The sequence below is a fragment of the Uloborus diversus genome, chromosome 2 (assembly GCF_026930045.1).
Source record: "Uloborus diversus isolate 005 chromosome 2, Udiv.v.3.1, whole genome shotgun sequence".
Taxonomy (NCBI): Eukaryota; Metazoa; Arthropoda; class Arachnida; order Araneae; family Uloboridae; genus Uloborus; species Uloborus diversus.
This window is the reverse complement of record NC_072732.1, coordinates 93,444,601-93,461,131: the sequence shown is the minus strand read 5'-3', so window position 1 is coordinate 93,461,131 and position 16,531 is coordinate 93,444,601. Positions and strand designations below refer to the sequence as shown.

Sequence of the window (16,531 nt, the reverse complement as noted above, 5' to 3'; positions counted from 1 at the left end):
AAAAATAGTTGAAGTTTGATCAGAACAACGTCTGTCGGGTCCTCCAGTTTTTTTTTTATAAAAGTCACATTACACCACTACATTTTTTAAAAGATGAAGTAAATGTTGGATATACTTGCTTTGGCATCATTTAGTTTATCTAGTTTTTGAATTCTTGTAATTTCACATAAAATAAAGAAAATGCTATTTTTCTGAATTTTATTTTAAGTTTGGAAATAGAAAACCAAATTCGAGTTTCTTCAAGCAAATAGTAGAAATACAGCTCTATATTTTTGCAAAAATTTAAAGTTTTCTGAATTTTCCCTCATTTGAATTTTTGTGTCTACATGAAGGGGAAAATCATCATTTTACAAAATGCCAATAAGTTTAAAACTGATTTTGAAGGCAAAAGAGTTAAAATATAACTTCAAAATTAAGGTGTAATTATAGTATTATATAACTTTTATGATACTTGGCACATTATTATGTATTAATTTCAGCAAAGCTAATACATTCCTTAAAGATTGAGGTTAAAAAATAAAATGCTTAATTATGAGAAAACTAAATTATTTTCAGTTTTTTGAAACACGGTTAAAAGTTAACTATAATGACTTAAATTTTTTTACTGATATCAGATGAATTTATCTACTCCATAGATTACAACAATATTTAACATTTATATTTTCATTAAATAGTTAATAAAATACAAGCCTTCAAAAATGCAACATTTGGTATTTATGAGAATGCTGTTCAATTTGACCAATTTTCGATCGCATGTAACTATTAAAATAAAAAATATTAAGCCACAATATTTTAGATATTTTTATGTGGGCATAAAAGGAACTTGTATACCAAATTTCATAAAAATCTGTTACCATGCGGCCACTACTTTTTTGTGAATTTTTCTCCTTTTTTTGAAATGACCCCACTGCAAATATTTGACTAAATTACAAAAAAATTCATACTTGCTAACTTTCAGAAATGAACATCAGTAAAATTTTTTCTTGGACAATACTATGTAATCCAATTAAAATTTAATCAAGAAATTTGAGTGCTAAGATTCGATACACTAACATATTTAATATTTAAATAAACTGATATACGCTTTAAGAAAGTTTTAGAATAATGAACAGAATTTAAGTAACTCACAACATTTCTCAACTTTTGCGTAACTTTGTCATCTGAATTTCCTAATTTTTATATTCCATTGCCATCGGAAATGTCTTTAATCAATTTTTAGAAAAAAATGAATAATCTAGCTTGACTCAACTCGTACGCAACTGGATTGAAATCTGCAAGAGAACGTGGCAAAATGGCCAATGGACAAGTCCTTTGCTATGGGATATTAGAAGTAAGAAAAGTTAAAAATACTGGTAAGCACAATTTTAGTGATATTCATGCTGTGGAATCACACAGTACACCAAAATGCATGAACTGTACAGAGGCGGATGCAATCAGATTTCGGCAAATAGAAAAAAATAGAGGCTAACAAGTAATACTGTAAAGGCAAAAAAGGACTAAAATGTGCAAGTTTTGCGCCTAATCCATAAAAGTTGGCAAGCATGCAAATTAACTAAGCAATGCAAAAGGAAATTAAACTAACTGATCACGTTTTGAAAAAATCACATTTCAAACTGCACCAGAATTTTGATAACGGCAGTAATTTAAATTTATATTGCAAGGATGACTTAGATGTCATTTCCTTAAAAGTCTTGTATTCTTGTACTGTTAGCGTCGAATGCTATACACTACCAATAAATGGGTTTTAATCAGCAAGTCATTTTGATATTTTCTCTGTTGTTCACACAGAAAATACTCATTAAACATTTCACTCTTTATTTTTATAGATTTTTTCAGAGACTAAATTGATTGCTGCTTTACAACAGCTTTAAATAAATACAACTATTTAAAATTTTAATTAGCAAAAAATATAAATTAATATTTAAAATATTGCAAGAAAAAATAAAGTTTGTAAGTTGAAGGTATTTATTAATGATCCTGAATTTGAAAAGATGTGCAAAAGAAAGGTTTAAATGAGAACATTCTTTTTGTTATACCTTTTGTAAGCTAGCAATATCAGCCTTGAGCATCTTTTCCCTTAAATTTGCTTCTTCATCAGCCCGTGATAAAGCGCACCTAAGCTCCTGCATTTGAAGTAATAACATTTCTTTTTCTCTTGCTGCTTCTTTATTTGCATTATCTAGCATCTGTCGCAGATTTTCTTTTGCTTCAATTTCTAGACCAGATTTAAGATCCTGGGAAAAATAATGCATGAAAACAATTTTTAAAAGAAAGATTAAATTTTATGTCTTAGTTTACAAATGTAGGTAATAAGCAAACTTTATTCAGATATTTTGGAAAGGAAATATACAGCTTTCATGAGGAAAAAAAAAGTTTTCATTAGGGTTCTAAACTTATATTTAGAGGGAAAATTTTCTCTTTTCTATACGAAAATACTGACGATTTGTTTCAAATACTATGCCGCTTTCTTTGAAGTGTGTAAAATAATTAGGACACATGGAATCACAAAAGGTTCTGCTCAAATTGTCTCACACTATCAAGAATCTGTGCAATAATATCAATAGGATAAAAAGTAACTAATATGCTGTTTTTCCTGTCAATGCGTAATTTTTTAATCTTAAATTCCCAAGAAATGCTAACTGACAAGCTAGTACTACTTAAGATTAACAATCAGTCTGTTTCTTTCAAGATGCAATTACTTTAGAATTTTCTCAGAAAATACACACTAGATAGATTTGATTACAAAGGTCACTTCTTTACCCCTTTCCTGCTCATCCAACAGTTTTTGAGAACAATGTTAAATAAAAAAAGGTTAGTTCATAACCTCAAGCAGTGTTCTCAAAGCACTTAACTTTGTTAGGTGTTTGATTGCATCAGGCTTTCAATAGCATCAGGTGAAGGTTTTCAAACTTAATAACACTGGTCAACAAAGTTTCTGTTCCTCATTAAGCAAGTGGTGACATTTATATTCTAGGGGGTGCTGTAAAAGAATATGACAATAAAATATTCCATCACCCACAGATTTTTGAAAAATCCAAAATCTTTAGAATCTCAATTTATTTGATTTATTCAATACATGTACAATATTTTTGTCATTTAAAATTTTAGTACCTGATCGACCGAGCCTCGCTCGTCTTGAAAAGTTTTTTTTTTGTCAACTCGTGTTTTTCTAAGGTTCGATACTCTTTCAAATATACTTGAAACGCATCATGTTAACAAAATATTATGATTCTCGCCAGTCGTTGGTTATGCTTCCGAAAAACGAGAGATATACATGTAATCACTTGATTAGCATTATAATCATTTCAGCTATAATAAGTCTACTACTGAATATAGGCCTCCTCTCCCCCACAGTCATCCACATAAGGAAGCTCTGAGCTGGTTTCATATACATACTTAACGCACAGTATTGCCAAAAAAGTAGTTTCTAAGAGCAAACATTGCGAAAATAAATATGAAAACATTGCTAGGATTGAAAATGGGCCGCGATCATCTTATAACACTAAAGTACCAAACAAAGATTCTGAATGCAATTAAATCAACATTTTGCTTTAAACTATCTGTTACATTTTTGTTTCCACTATAGAATTTTCCTGTCATTAATTAAAATATTTTGAACTTGGAGCCAATTTTACTATGGTGAAATCAGTTTTAACCCAATACTTCCTTCCATACTATGTTGCGATTCACGATTTTATCCCAATCGAGATTTCACTTTTAGTGTAGTAGGTCACTTTATGCCAGAAAATGCTACACAGCATGCTATCCATAAAAACCGATGATCCACAAACCACTCCAACAAATTATGATAACAAAATATAAACAATCTCAAAACATATGTTTTTTCAAATAAAATTTAGATGCTTGATTTGATAAAAAAACATAAAACTATTTGAAGTGTAAAAAAGAAAATAAGTAAATAAAATAAGACGGTCAAGTTATAGTTTTGCTGAAAAAAAAAAAAGCCTTACATCGACTTACATAATGCTTTTGAATTTGTTTTTAGCCAAGTGTGATTGAAATTAGCCAAAGTGGCTAATATCAGCCAAGCCTGGCAACCCTAAGCAAGTTTAAAATTTTAAAGCGAGAAGAGACAGATTTTCATTGTTATGGTTGCAAATCGTCTGCCTTATGTGTCAATTCACAATTTTTTTCAGGGTTGAACTCAATTAGACTTTATATTAAAAAACTCTTTTTTGTAAAAAAAATCGCATTTTTACAGAAAAAACACTGATGTAGATGAACTTAGAATGCTAAACTACAATTAAATCCAAAATTTCATCCAAATCGTTAGAGCCGTTTCCGAGATACAAAATATAAATATATATACATAACCACAAGAATTGCTCGTTTAAAGATATAAGATAAATAATAACAAAGCTTAAAACTAGTATAAACACAATATATATATATATATATATATATATATATATATATATATATATATATATATATATATATATATATATACACATAAATATTGTTTAAAAAGTTGTAGAAGAATGGAAGAGATTTTTGATTAAAAATAATAATGATACTTGTAAAAAAAATTCCCTAAATTTCATACTTGATGTAGCTGTAAATTCTTTAACTGCAGATGCTTTATTATTGGCATTAACAAACTTAAATAAAATATAATATTCTAATAAGATTCCAACAGTAATCCAGAGCATTTAAGGAGTAAACTGTCCATGATATATTGCTTAAATCGCAGAAATATCCTGGTGGAAGCGCTTCCTATGCTCCTCGCTCACAGCTTTCAGGGAAAAAAATCAGGGACATTGAACATCCTAATTTTTTGTAACTTTTTAACATGTCTTAAATTAATTTTTCATAATTAGGATTTTTATTATTTCCTAAGAACTGTGTCAAGACATTTTTAAAATCAATCCATGCTGTTTTTCCAAAATCACTTAAACTAGTTTCAAAATTTTGGTCCTTCATAAGTTTTCTTATCTGTGGTTCAATGAAAATAGCCTCCTTAATTTTTGCATACATGAGTGATGGGAACTGTTCCTACAAATATTGAAATCCACACCATTTTTATCTTCTTTTTCAGTACCTTGAAATCTATAAGAAACACCCAAAGTAAGAACTGTGACATTCCTGCATAAGGGAGGACTTTAATGAAAAATATTCTTAGCTCTTCTATCAGTTCTTATTTGCAGCATTTAGTAAGAAAACCCGCTCAATCCGTGCTTTAAAATTTTCAGAAAAGATGTAAAGAATTCAAGGGGATTAGGTGTTTTTTTTCAAAGAAATTTGATTTTTACAGTAACTTTTGACCTGATTGAGCTAGATGTGCTCCAAATCACTTTACGAAGTATTGAATTATGAAAAAAAGAAAAACAAAATTTTTTTGAAAAATCATGGCTGGAACTGGTTTTGATACTAAATGCTTGATTTTACATATTAATTACTACAGTAAACATAATTTAATAAACAATGGATTTATTGTAAGATCGTGGTATTTTTGTTGAACAACTCTATTTTAGCTTGATTAAATATTACACTTAAAATAACACATTATGCATTATTTTAAGTTAAAAAAAATATTTATTTTAATCACTAAACATGTGACATACTTAGGAGTTAAAATAAATAGTTTTTTTTTTCTATTAAATGCATGGTCAATGCTTATAATAAGGTCAATTTTGCATAGTTTACAGAGGTAACTTTATAACAAGTTTTGACTCAGTATACCATCCAGTATATTTTTTTTTGTTGAAAAATAATTTACAATTTGAAATGGGTAGATTTTGGAATTGATAACTCAATTCTCAATTTCTTTGAATGAACAAAAATATTTGGCATCTGCATTAAAAGGGAAAGGAAAAGAGATAATGGGTTAAAGAATTAACAATCAATGCAAAAAGAAAAGCAGATTGTTGTTACCTCTAATTCTTGTTCTTTAGATGTATACATTTTCTTCAATTCAGTGTAATCTCTAAAATAGTTGTGCAATTTGTTAATATACATTAACAAAAGCATGTGGAAAGAATTTTTTAGGATTAAATGAAATTGGCCTACTTGTAAGTGCTTTCCAGCGACTTTTTCAAGCTTAGTTCTTTTTCTGTGTTATCTTCTAAAGTGCTCTACAAAGGGAAAAAAACACACAATAAACTAATTGTTTTGTATTTTCTAAACTTGCAGGAATTTATTTATTACAACCACATTCTAGATATTTTAAGGCATTTGATAGCATTAGTTTGAGAAGCATAAGAACTCATTTTTGAAACAAACTATTATTTTAAAGATAATGTGCAATACTAACAAAAATGTAACAAAAAAAATCATAATATTTATAATTACCTTTAAGGATGCTACTTCTTTTTCAATCTTTTTGGAAGAATTTGTAAGTTGTCGAATAGCATCTGTAAAAAAAAAAAAAAAAAAAAAAACACTTAATTCAGATTAAAACTTAATTTACAGTAACACACTGGAGTTGAAACTATAAAGTCCAGGATTTAAATCTCTTTATCACAGTTGGTGGGAATTAGCATTTGGTGCAGACAGCATTGTGCCAGTTTAATGTCCTTAAAGGGCCCAATGGCCCAAAAAATGGAAGAAAAAAAAAAAAAAAAAAAAAAAAAAACAGCACTAAGACTTATAATGTTGCAAATATACACTGCTGGCCTTTGTGGAACAGATTTTGTTGCAGGGGGGGGGGGATTTATAGATCCGGACCAGAGTATGAATGATGGACAGCTGAGAAAAACTACATTCCTCTGAACCCAGTGTCCTATTTACAGGACAGTGGTTACTTCCAGCTCAAATAATAGGATAATAATACTTCTTAGCTAGCTTAACTAGTCTGATGTATAATGTAAAATGATTTCCCTACATTTCATGATTGAAGTTAAATTAAGAATTAATGGCTTTAAGTAGGTGAGAGCATGTTGCCCCTCAAAAATACAAAATAAAAGTTCTCAAACGTGATAAAAGTTGATTTTACAAATAAAGACTAATTTGTGACTGATGAAAAGTCAGCACGTTTGAGAACACAAATTGTAGTTGAATAGAAATACTTCAAAGGCTATTGGAATTTGTCTGGAAGTGAACAGCAAAAAAGTTTATGAAAAAATTTACATTTTTGCAGTTCTTATAACTGGGATGATGATTGTATTTATTTTCCCATATTCTTATTAAATATTTGCTTTTTAAATTAGGATTTTGCAAGTTCTATTAATTGCTTAATCTTAGTCGCCAAACTGCTCAATTGGCTTGAAATCAAAATATAATAAATTCAAAAATTTTAAGAATTAAATTAAAAAAAAAGAAATCATTATGGTTAATACCTATATGCTTTTTTTCTTGTTCTTCCTTAGCTCCAATAGACTTCCGTAACCTTTCAACTTCTTTTGAATTTTCCTCTAGCTTCTCACTAAAAGAAAAATCCCATGTTATACATTGCTTTTAAATTTTGTTGATATTTTAATGTTAGAATTAATAATTAAACAAGAAAAATCTAAAACTGTCAGATTCAAACTGCGCTTTAAAATGTAACAAGAAATCTATTAGTATCTTGTATACCAGCTCAATCCATGAATTTTCAATAGTGTTTTTTTTCTTCATAATTTAATATTTTTTGGTGGACACTCACCCTACAAAGCAATCTGGAATGCATCCTTCTCAATCAGGTCAAAAACTGCCGCCAAAAAAAAGAGGGGGGGGGGGGGGGGGGTTGAAAAACAACTTTTTAAAATTTAAAAATATAGATTTAGCTGGTTTTGATACAAAAACCTGCTGAATCTATGCAAATAAAACAAAACAAAATAATAATAATAATAATTTTGTATATACTGACATATCAGTTGACTAGTTTTGGAAGGAAAATTGGGAAAAAATTGAAAACCTGCATATGTCAAGCCCTTATTTTCTGAAAAAGTAAGGAATGTTTTGTTGCAGTTTTTGAATATAAATATAATTAAAAAAAAGGAAAATAAAATGTTATGAACATTTTTATGTTAAAAAACGTTTGGTTTTTATACTTATGCACAAAAAGCAATTTTTTCTGAATTAATATCAATAAAATTCTGTGTTGCATACATATTACACAATTTAAAAGAAAACGGCTATCGGGAATCGATCATTCATCATCATTTGTGGCTATCGGAAAAAATTTGTGAATATGGCAATTCTTACTTTTTATGTAGTCAGTCACTTACTGTAATTATTTCTTCTTTTTCTCAGTCAGACCATGTAAAACTATAGCAGAATGTGTAAGTATTTATTTCTTTAGAATTTGTTTAAAAGGATTGGAATGAAATTGGAAAAACATTCTCCTTTTGAGTATGTTTTTTTTCAAGAAATGTTAGGGGAAAACTCTGCCCCGTGTATAAGTTGAACTTGAACTTTTAACTTCATTTCTGAACTAAATTACTTGACTAAGATGTGAGTATATTCGGTAATTTGTTTTCATTCTAATAAATAAACGGTTTATAAAAGTTGAAGCATTTGAACAAACCTTTGAGATTTAATTGTGCGATCCATTTCTTCTTCTTTGGCTCTTAACTTTTTAATAATTGTATTATGTTGAAGTTCCTTTTTTGAGAGCTTTTGGCCTGTAAAAATAAAAAGAGCATGCTTTAGAAGAAGTTTCTTTTGCTGAATCAACAATTATTATACTAAACATAAGGAAAATTCAATGAAGAAACAGTGAATAGAAGGGGCGTTGAACTATTGTTAAATCATTGGATGTGAGAGCAATAAAACACAAAACAACTGCAGTTGAACCTTGTTAAGCGTCCTCCCCCGCCAAACCTCCCCAGCCAACTGCCCTCTTATTTTGTCAAAAAAGACAGCAAAAAAAGAAAAAAAAAAAATCTGTATAGAAATGAAGTACAAATTCCCTCGTTAAACCTCTGCCTGGCAGTTTACCATGTGTCATTGATTTTTGATGGAAATTGTATCCTGGAGAAGATGATAGAATATTCAAACCAATATCTTGAAAGAACATGTCACACAATAAATAGTAGCAGGAAATATACACTTAAAAGAGGGAAAACCACTTGTTATGGAGGGAAATCATGAATAGAGCCATCTACATGCTCTTAGCTAATATTTTGCCAATGGGGAAAACAACTTGATGAGATAAGGATAAAAATAGAAAAAAGAATTGATAATAAATCTTAAATATTTTTTTTTTCAAATAGATTTTTTTTTTTAATCTATCAGCACAAGACTTTACAATCACCTTGTACAATATTAAAGTGCCTTAGATTGAGGAAATAAACAATTTAAATAGTTAAACCACTTAGTTTGTTATGAATCGAATTAGACAAGAGTTTTACAGGGATTGCTGATAGAAATATTGAAAATGTTTAAACAATGGGTACCATGGAAATTTCACCAAACACTACAGAATTGACACCGGATTTGGCATCTGTTTCTTGTCATCAACTTAGTAATAGATTGCAAATTTACCACCAATTCATGATATCCCTTTTCATTTCATTTCTATTTCAGTGAAATTTCACTTTCATAATGTCAAAAGAAATATATGTAATTTTGGAATGCTAAAAGACAAAAAAATAATCAGTTTTTTTTTTCTCTTTAGTCCTAAACATTCGATAACAGCTCTTGCAGTGAACTGAAAAGAGGAAGTAACCCATGGCTGTTCGAGAAAAGAAAGGTTATAGAAGCAAATTTTGAGCATTAACTATCAGTATTTTTGTCACTATGTTCCAAATTGCAGAAGCATTTATGTAAGTAATATTAAGGGATCCAACAGATTTAACATTTTTCTACTATAAAATGTTTACTATTTAATCACATAAATAAAATCTTAATGAAACACATCTACAATTTAACTTTGAGTTCTAAAAAATAATACCTTCTTCAATCAGTTCCTTAATTTGGATATCTTTTTCTTTAATAATTTCTTCTGTATCAGCAGCAGACATTCTGCAATATAATGACATTTATTAAACAACAATTACAAATACAAAAAGTGCTGACACAAAAATATGGACATAGAAGCTTTTCAATTACCGTTTTGAAACTTCAATTTTTGCTTCTTCCAACTGAATGCGCAAGCTGTCACGTTCCTAAAGAATATATTACAATCATACAGTTACTATTATTAATATTACTCTATGATTAACACATATAAAATTAGTTATGCTTCATGTGGGAATAAAATCTAAATCAAATTTCTTATCTATACTGAAATTATCTCTGAAATAAACTTTTATGGAAGCACAACAGACAGGCAACAAAACCACTTAGCACCGATGATGCTTCTTGGCCAGCTTTAAACAACTATTGTTATTTAACTGTCTTTTTGAACTTTCATTTCTGCTTGTGCTTTTTTGCACAAATGCATGGACACCTACATTGATTGTAAAGAAGTAGTGAAAGGGAAGAGGACAAACCTCCATGGTTTATGGGAATGTTTTTCACATACACTCATGTCCGAAATTAAGGTCACAAACATGTTGAGGAAGAGACTACCTGACGTATGGACTGGCCCTCGAGGTCTTCCGATCTCAATCCTATTGAACATGCTTGCTATGGTCTAGGAAGAGCCATTGCACAGCGTATCGCCCTTACTAATACCCTCCAAGAGTTAAATCTGTGCTTTTGGAAAAATGGGCTTTGTTGCCACAAGCTTTTATTAACACCCTCATAATCAAAAATAAAACAAAATATTAAGCAACTGGTTTTTTCTTGAGTTTGCACAATGCTTCAATTTACTTTGGTTTCAATGGTGCTTTTATAAGGTCATATTGAAGTGAGTTTTGAAGCTTACAAGTTTCCTAATAGGTAACTGGAATTCTTCACCAACAAGCAACACATTCCAATCAAAACTTATGTCTAACATCTATCGACAGTATCTCAGCTCAATAATCAGCTCAAAAAATATATTTTCTTTTCCATCTATTTCTTCGATGGTCATAAAATTGCAAAAACGAGGTAATAAAACAAATTAAACAAGACAAAATGACATAATTTTACATTATTTATTTAGTATGGATAATTGAGTTGAATTCTTTTTTTTCTCATCTCACTATTGCAAGAAAAAATAAATAAATGATATTTTTATTTCCATAAATAATTCAGGGTTTGTACTCAATTTTAGGAATAAAAATGAAGGAGTCTTAAAGGAACTTTAAAGGAGAAAAAATGAGATTTGGAATGATTACTTTTAGCCATTGAGAAGATATAAAATGGAGGGAGCAAAGAGTTTCATTCCAGAAACCAAGAACAAATCATTGGAAGAAGTCAGGTTTTTTTCGCTTGTTTCACACAAAACATGGCAACCATTTGTCCTTGTTGAGTCACATGGCTAGGGGTCTTTGGGTCAACTTTTGCTGAGCCAATTATTGGACTTGCTCCCTCCATTTTAATTCCTGCTCTAAGCTTTTAGCCCTTCAAAATTTAAGGTAAAGAATACAACATTAATAAAAATCTATGACAACTATAAATGAAAGCATTAAAACATTAAAAAAAAAACTTAGAAGTAAATTAAGAAGTATAATCTCTATTACGTATATAAAAACAGTTACAACACCTGTATAGCATCTCGCAATTGGTTTTCTACTTGAGCAAGTCTTTGAGTGAATTCTTTTGTGAGCGCTGCAATATCACGGCATTCTTTGGCTTGATCTGTTCTCATTTTCTGAACTAAACTAAAAAATGTTTTGATTCATAAAAATTATATTTCTTGTTTAAAAATACAACAACAAAACTTTTGATTAGCTGTCCCCTCACCCTTACAGGACTTTTAGCACTAAATACAAAAGAAGCAAGGGATTTTAAGGGGAAAAGCTAAAAATAAGACGTTCGGATAAATCTGCAAAGGTCTACCTCGGTCTACCTCTGTCGTCACAAGAATGGGTGGAGCTACGTAACCTTCTGACCTCACTCGTTTTCTTTGCTAGTTGATTTTCGTGTTTGATAATTTTTTCTTTTCGCTTTTCGATCATATTTTTTTATTTATTTATTTCTCTTTTTTATCTTTATTTCCATTTTATTATTGTTATAAAACAGAAAGGGAGTTTATTTTTTAAAGCAATAATGGCTTTACTTCATATTTAATTAAAATATTATTTGTTTTTAAGACATAAATTAGGCGTTATAAAAGATATGATTATTTTATTCGAAAAATGGGAGGGGTAAGAGATATCAAGAATAGTTTTTCAAGTTATTTACCAAAATATATTTTATTTTAGCTATTTAAGGGAAACATTTTGTGAGGAAAAATAGATTTTAAGATTCCCTGTAAAATAAAACGGTATACAAAAAAAAAAAAAAGGAAAAAAATCACGATTTTTTTTTGTTAAGAAATAATTTAATTCCTTTGAGCCGAGGAATAACAGGAATTATCTAACGTTTATTAGCACAAATAAATAGAGTGTTGAATACACGTGTTTCGGGATTTCCAGGAACCCCTTTTTCAATTCAAAGTTGTGAACTTTTGGATGTAAAGACATCCGGTAAAAATCTGTTTATTTGTACTAAAAAACATTGGTTATTTCTTGTTAATAATATTATTAAAGTTTAAAATAGGGGGTGACGATTGTCAAAATAAGTTTATCAAGTTACTCAACCATTATATTTTTATTTTAGCAATTAAATAAAATTTAATAGCTAAATGGGATAATTTAATTGCTAAGTTTATGGGGAACAATAGGTTTTAAGAGTCCGTGAAATAAAACAGCATACAAAAAAACAATGAAAATGGAAGAGCAGGATGGAGGGGAGGGGCAATATTGTTATACCAAATCCAAATTATTTCTAAGGAATAAGAGGAAACAGAGGCATGGATTAAAACGAAAAATTTACATTATTGAAGTTTAGCGCATTTGTGCTCAGGCATCCCAACTTCTTTAAATGACTGCTTTTGACAAAGTTTCGGTTTTTTTGTATTATTTTATGGAATAAACTAAGATGACTTGAATAAGAGTCCCCTGCTCGTTTCGCTACGCCGCAGATCCAGGTTTTATGCCAAGGTTCGGCACTGTCAACTCGGCCTTTCATTTCTTCAGTGGGTCGATAAAACGAGTACCAAGCGTGCTTGGTACCTAAACACTAGGGGCTCCGCGTTCGGCTGACCGGAACATCTGATTTTAGCACCCCAGTGCCAAATGTTAGTTCATAAGTTTTGTTGATTTTAATTTCAAGGATATAAAGCTAGCAATACGTTTTTTAAATGAATAAACTTGTAAATATAGGATTGAATTAAAAAAGTTTAAAATTTCGGGGGAAGGGGAATGAAATGAGATGGAAGTGTAATTTTTTTTCTAGCAAATACTTGGTAACAGAATAATAGCAGATTAAAGTAACAGAAATAGCAATACCTCCGTAGTCAACGTGTTAAATAACACTAGCCTACACTCCAGGCTCCCTCGTCTAGGGCGCCCATATAGGGGGGAAAGTGGGAGCTCAAGCCCCCCCCCTAGATATTGGAACCTCCTTGTTTTTAGTAAGTTTTCTTTGCAAAAATGTAAAAACATTTCTTCTCTAGCCACCAATGAATAATTTATTAAAAATGTCACACTTCAAAAAGTCTAATCTGCACTGAAATCGGTTTCTATGGGGAAAATATCCTGCTAAACCATGAAAAAATATCTGAGCGAACACCATTTTTAAAATTATGCATATGGGCGCCCATGATCCCGTACCTATCGCTTACACATGGTTTAATTGATCAGATGGGACCCTGAAAACAGTTAAGTATCTTGATCCAGACCAGAAGCCGGACAATCTCTGATCCAGCACCCTCGGAGATATCGATTTGGAATGGAAACTTGGAGGTCTTTGTGATCACGTCTGATTAAACGTGACGTGAACCTGTCACCATTAGCGTACATGGAGGATCTCCGACCAGCCGCATCGAACCCGCGATCCTGCAGTTGTGAATCCAACGCCCTACCGATCAGAAGAATACGGCCACATGTTAAGAACATGCAAAGTGTCGCTGTATACCTGGGGACCTTACTCAATGGGCTTCTTTTTCCCACTAATGGGTTTTACCGCAACGCTGTAATTGAATTCTTGACTTCAAAATTCAAATGATTGCCTGAGGCTTGATACTGGATGTTATGTTTTGGATGTTGCGTGCTGGATAATGTTTTCGCTTAAAAAGGATGTGTGAAATCGAAACGGTCGTTAATAAATAATTTGATTTCGAGGTGCATGGACGCTACCATCCAAGGAGAGGAACATGCTAGCGGAGGCTCGTGGACTAGAGGACATGCACACGCCACCACCTAAGGAGGAGGGACATGCTCGCGGAGGTCCGAGGACCAGAGGACGTGGGCGCCACCATTGAAGAAGATGGACACGCTCATGGAGGCCCGTGCACCAGAGAAGTTTGCATCATAAGCATAGAAAAATGAAATCAAAGGAAATCAATTATTGTCAAGTAAAAACAACAAACAACCGCAATTGCTCAAAAACATATTTATATAAACTTTTTTATTTTACATTTTTTTTCAAATTCAGCAATTGTGAATTGCTTATTGTTCTCACTTGACCGTTTTGGGCATCCGTCCGTCCTTTGATTTTATTTTTGCCATCACCGGTGGATTTTTGGAGGGACTTCACCTTGGCCACCCCCCAGTCCCCATACTGCTACTCCAGCGGACACCGTCTCCAGGTTGCATAGATATCCTAGACACACGCAGAGGCCTACACGCACACACATGCCTGCATACACACTCACACACCTGCACACAACAACATGCCTGCAGATAGACTTACACGCACACATGCCTGCATACACTCACACACTTACATATACATGCCTGCACACAACAACATGCCTGCAAATAGACTTACACGCACACGCCTACATACACAAACAAACTCGTGATTACGAAAGACATAGTAAAAATTAAAATTAATTTTTATTTATTTATTGATTTTCCAATTTTTAAAAAATTATGTGAATAATTATTTATTCATTTAATTTATCTTAAAGCGACTTCTAAGACGTATTTCTATTTAATTACTCAGTTCAAAAGTTACATTTTTCTGATCACAGTATTTCTGCAGTTTTGTATTTGCCCTTTGCTTAAAATGCAGTTATTTTTACTTTCTTTCTTATTCAGTAAAAGTAGTTACTTTCTTTCTTATTCAGTATCATTAAAAACATGCTTAAAAATATTTTAAAAGTATTAAAAAGTTTTTGTTTTTAAATTATTGCAACTTTATTTTTTAAAGTCAAAGGGGGGGGGGCTTCTTGCCAATTCAATTCAGGTAAACATAAGCGATGGAATAATTTTAATCGTGATGCATTTTGCAGTTCTTTAAGATATTTTGTAATTTTTCAATATGTTTAACTAATCCAATTTAGTTTTTATAAGTCACAAGGATGAAGAACGCCCCTAAAAATAATATAAAAACACCTAAATATAAAAGAAAACCTAGTGATATATGTTTAACTTTCTTATAAATAACTAGTAAAAAAGTTAATATAAAAAAAATGTTTTTTGAAAAATGTTTTTTGATTTTTTTTTGCAAAAGCCGTGAGGTATAAGAAATCCTCCTTGCCCCCCCCCCCCTTGCCAACACCCATGTGCACATCTCTTATTTCCTGTGGAAATAATAGGTGTCACATCATTGTCGTACCAGTAAAATTACAAAAGTATAAGAAAAAGGAAAAGAATGAGTTTAAAAAAAACAGCAAGATAAAACGTAAATCCGCTTATTTCAGACCGGCTGAAGAAAACGTAGCTCCAGCCATTCCGATGACATCATAAGGCAACGTAGCTGTGACGTCAGTGGTAGACAGTTGCAGATTTATCCGTACGTAAAATAAGGGACCAGCCATTTTAGCTTTAAATGTCAGTACAATCAAACTCATTTATAACAAGGGCTGTGGAGTTGGAGGGAAATGGCCGACTATAAAAATTTTAGAACCTTCAACTCTGACTCCTTTACCCCAAAACCAGTCCAACTTCAACTCTGCAAGCACTTGCAGAGCTGGGGACTTTGAGGGAAAATTACCGACTCCTACTGCTTTACACCAAAGTCAGTCCAACTATGCAGCCCTGCTTATAATGAGCCCTGATTGTAGGAAAACCTGGATTTTATGAGGAAATTAGGATTAATTTGCTGGTACTATGTTAAGTCTATGGGAGCATAACTTGCTTTGAGGAGCAAACCCCGCTTAATACAACTTGATGCCTGTAACAAGCATCAGGCAACTTTTAACTTCTAGCTCAGCTTATCCTTTCATGGATGGATTCCGATAACATTCTAGAGTCAACGGTAAGTTTGTGATGAGTTCAATCCTGAGAACAAGTGATGGAAGAGTAGAAATATTTGAAAAATACTTGTTGAAGTCAACGTTAGCCAGGGGTGCAAATGGCGATGTTTTTCGGACCACAAGTATTCCTTGAAAATCAATAACAAAAGAAAGAGACAATGAGATAGCTAGCTCAAAGCAAATTAACCAACATTTTTGGTATTGTAGAGACATTAAAACTAACAAAGCAAGTGTGTTTGAATGTTTATGATTATTTTTACGAACCCCTTTTTTATCAACACTCAATTGTAATCAGCAAATACTGTTATTCTT

General features: G+C 31.3%; 1 protein-coding gene across 1 annotated transcript in view; it reads right to left on the bottom strand.

Moving 5' to 3' along the window:
- LOC129216430 (TATA element modulatory factor-like) overlaps positions 1–16,531 on the bottom strand; it is a 66,735-nt gene that overhangs the window by 35,576 nt on the left and 14,628 nt on the right. Inside the window, exons 5-13 of the mRNA XM_054850645.1 lie at positions 11,516–11,633; positions 9,994–10,049; positions 9,836–9,906; positions 8,468–8,564; positions 7,299–7,384; positions 6,313–6,374; positions 6,031–6,095; positions 5,896–5,947; positions 2,037–2,234 (exon numbers count right to left, since the gene is read on the bottom strand). Coding sequence (XP_054706620.1) covers positions 2,037–2,234; positions 5,896–5,947; positions 6,031–6,095; positions 6,313–6,374; positions 7,299–7,384; positions 8,468–8,564; positions 9,836–9,906; positions 9,994–10,049; positions 11,516–11,633 — 805 coding nt within the window. The remainder of the gene's footprint in view (positions 1–2,036; positions 2,235–5,895; positions 5,948–6,030; positions 6,096–6,312; positions 6,375–7,298; positions 7,385–8,467; positions 8,565–9,835; positions 9,907–9,993; positions 10,050–11,515; positions 11,634–16,531) is intronic.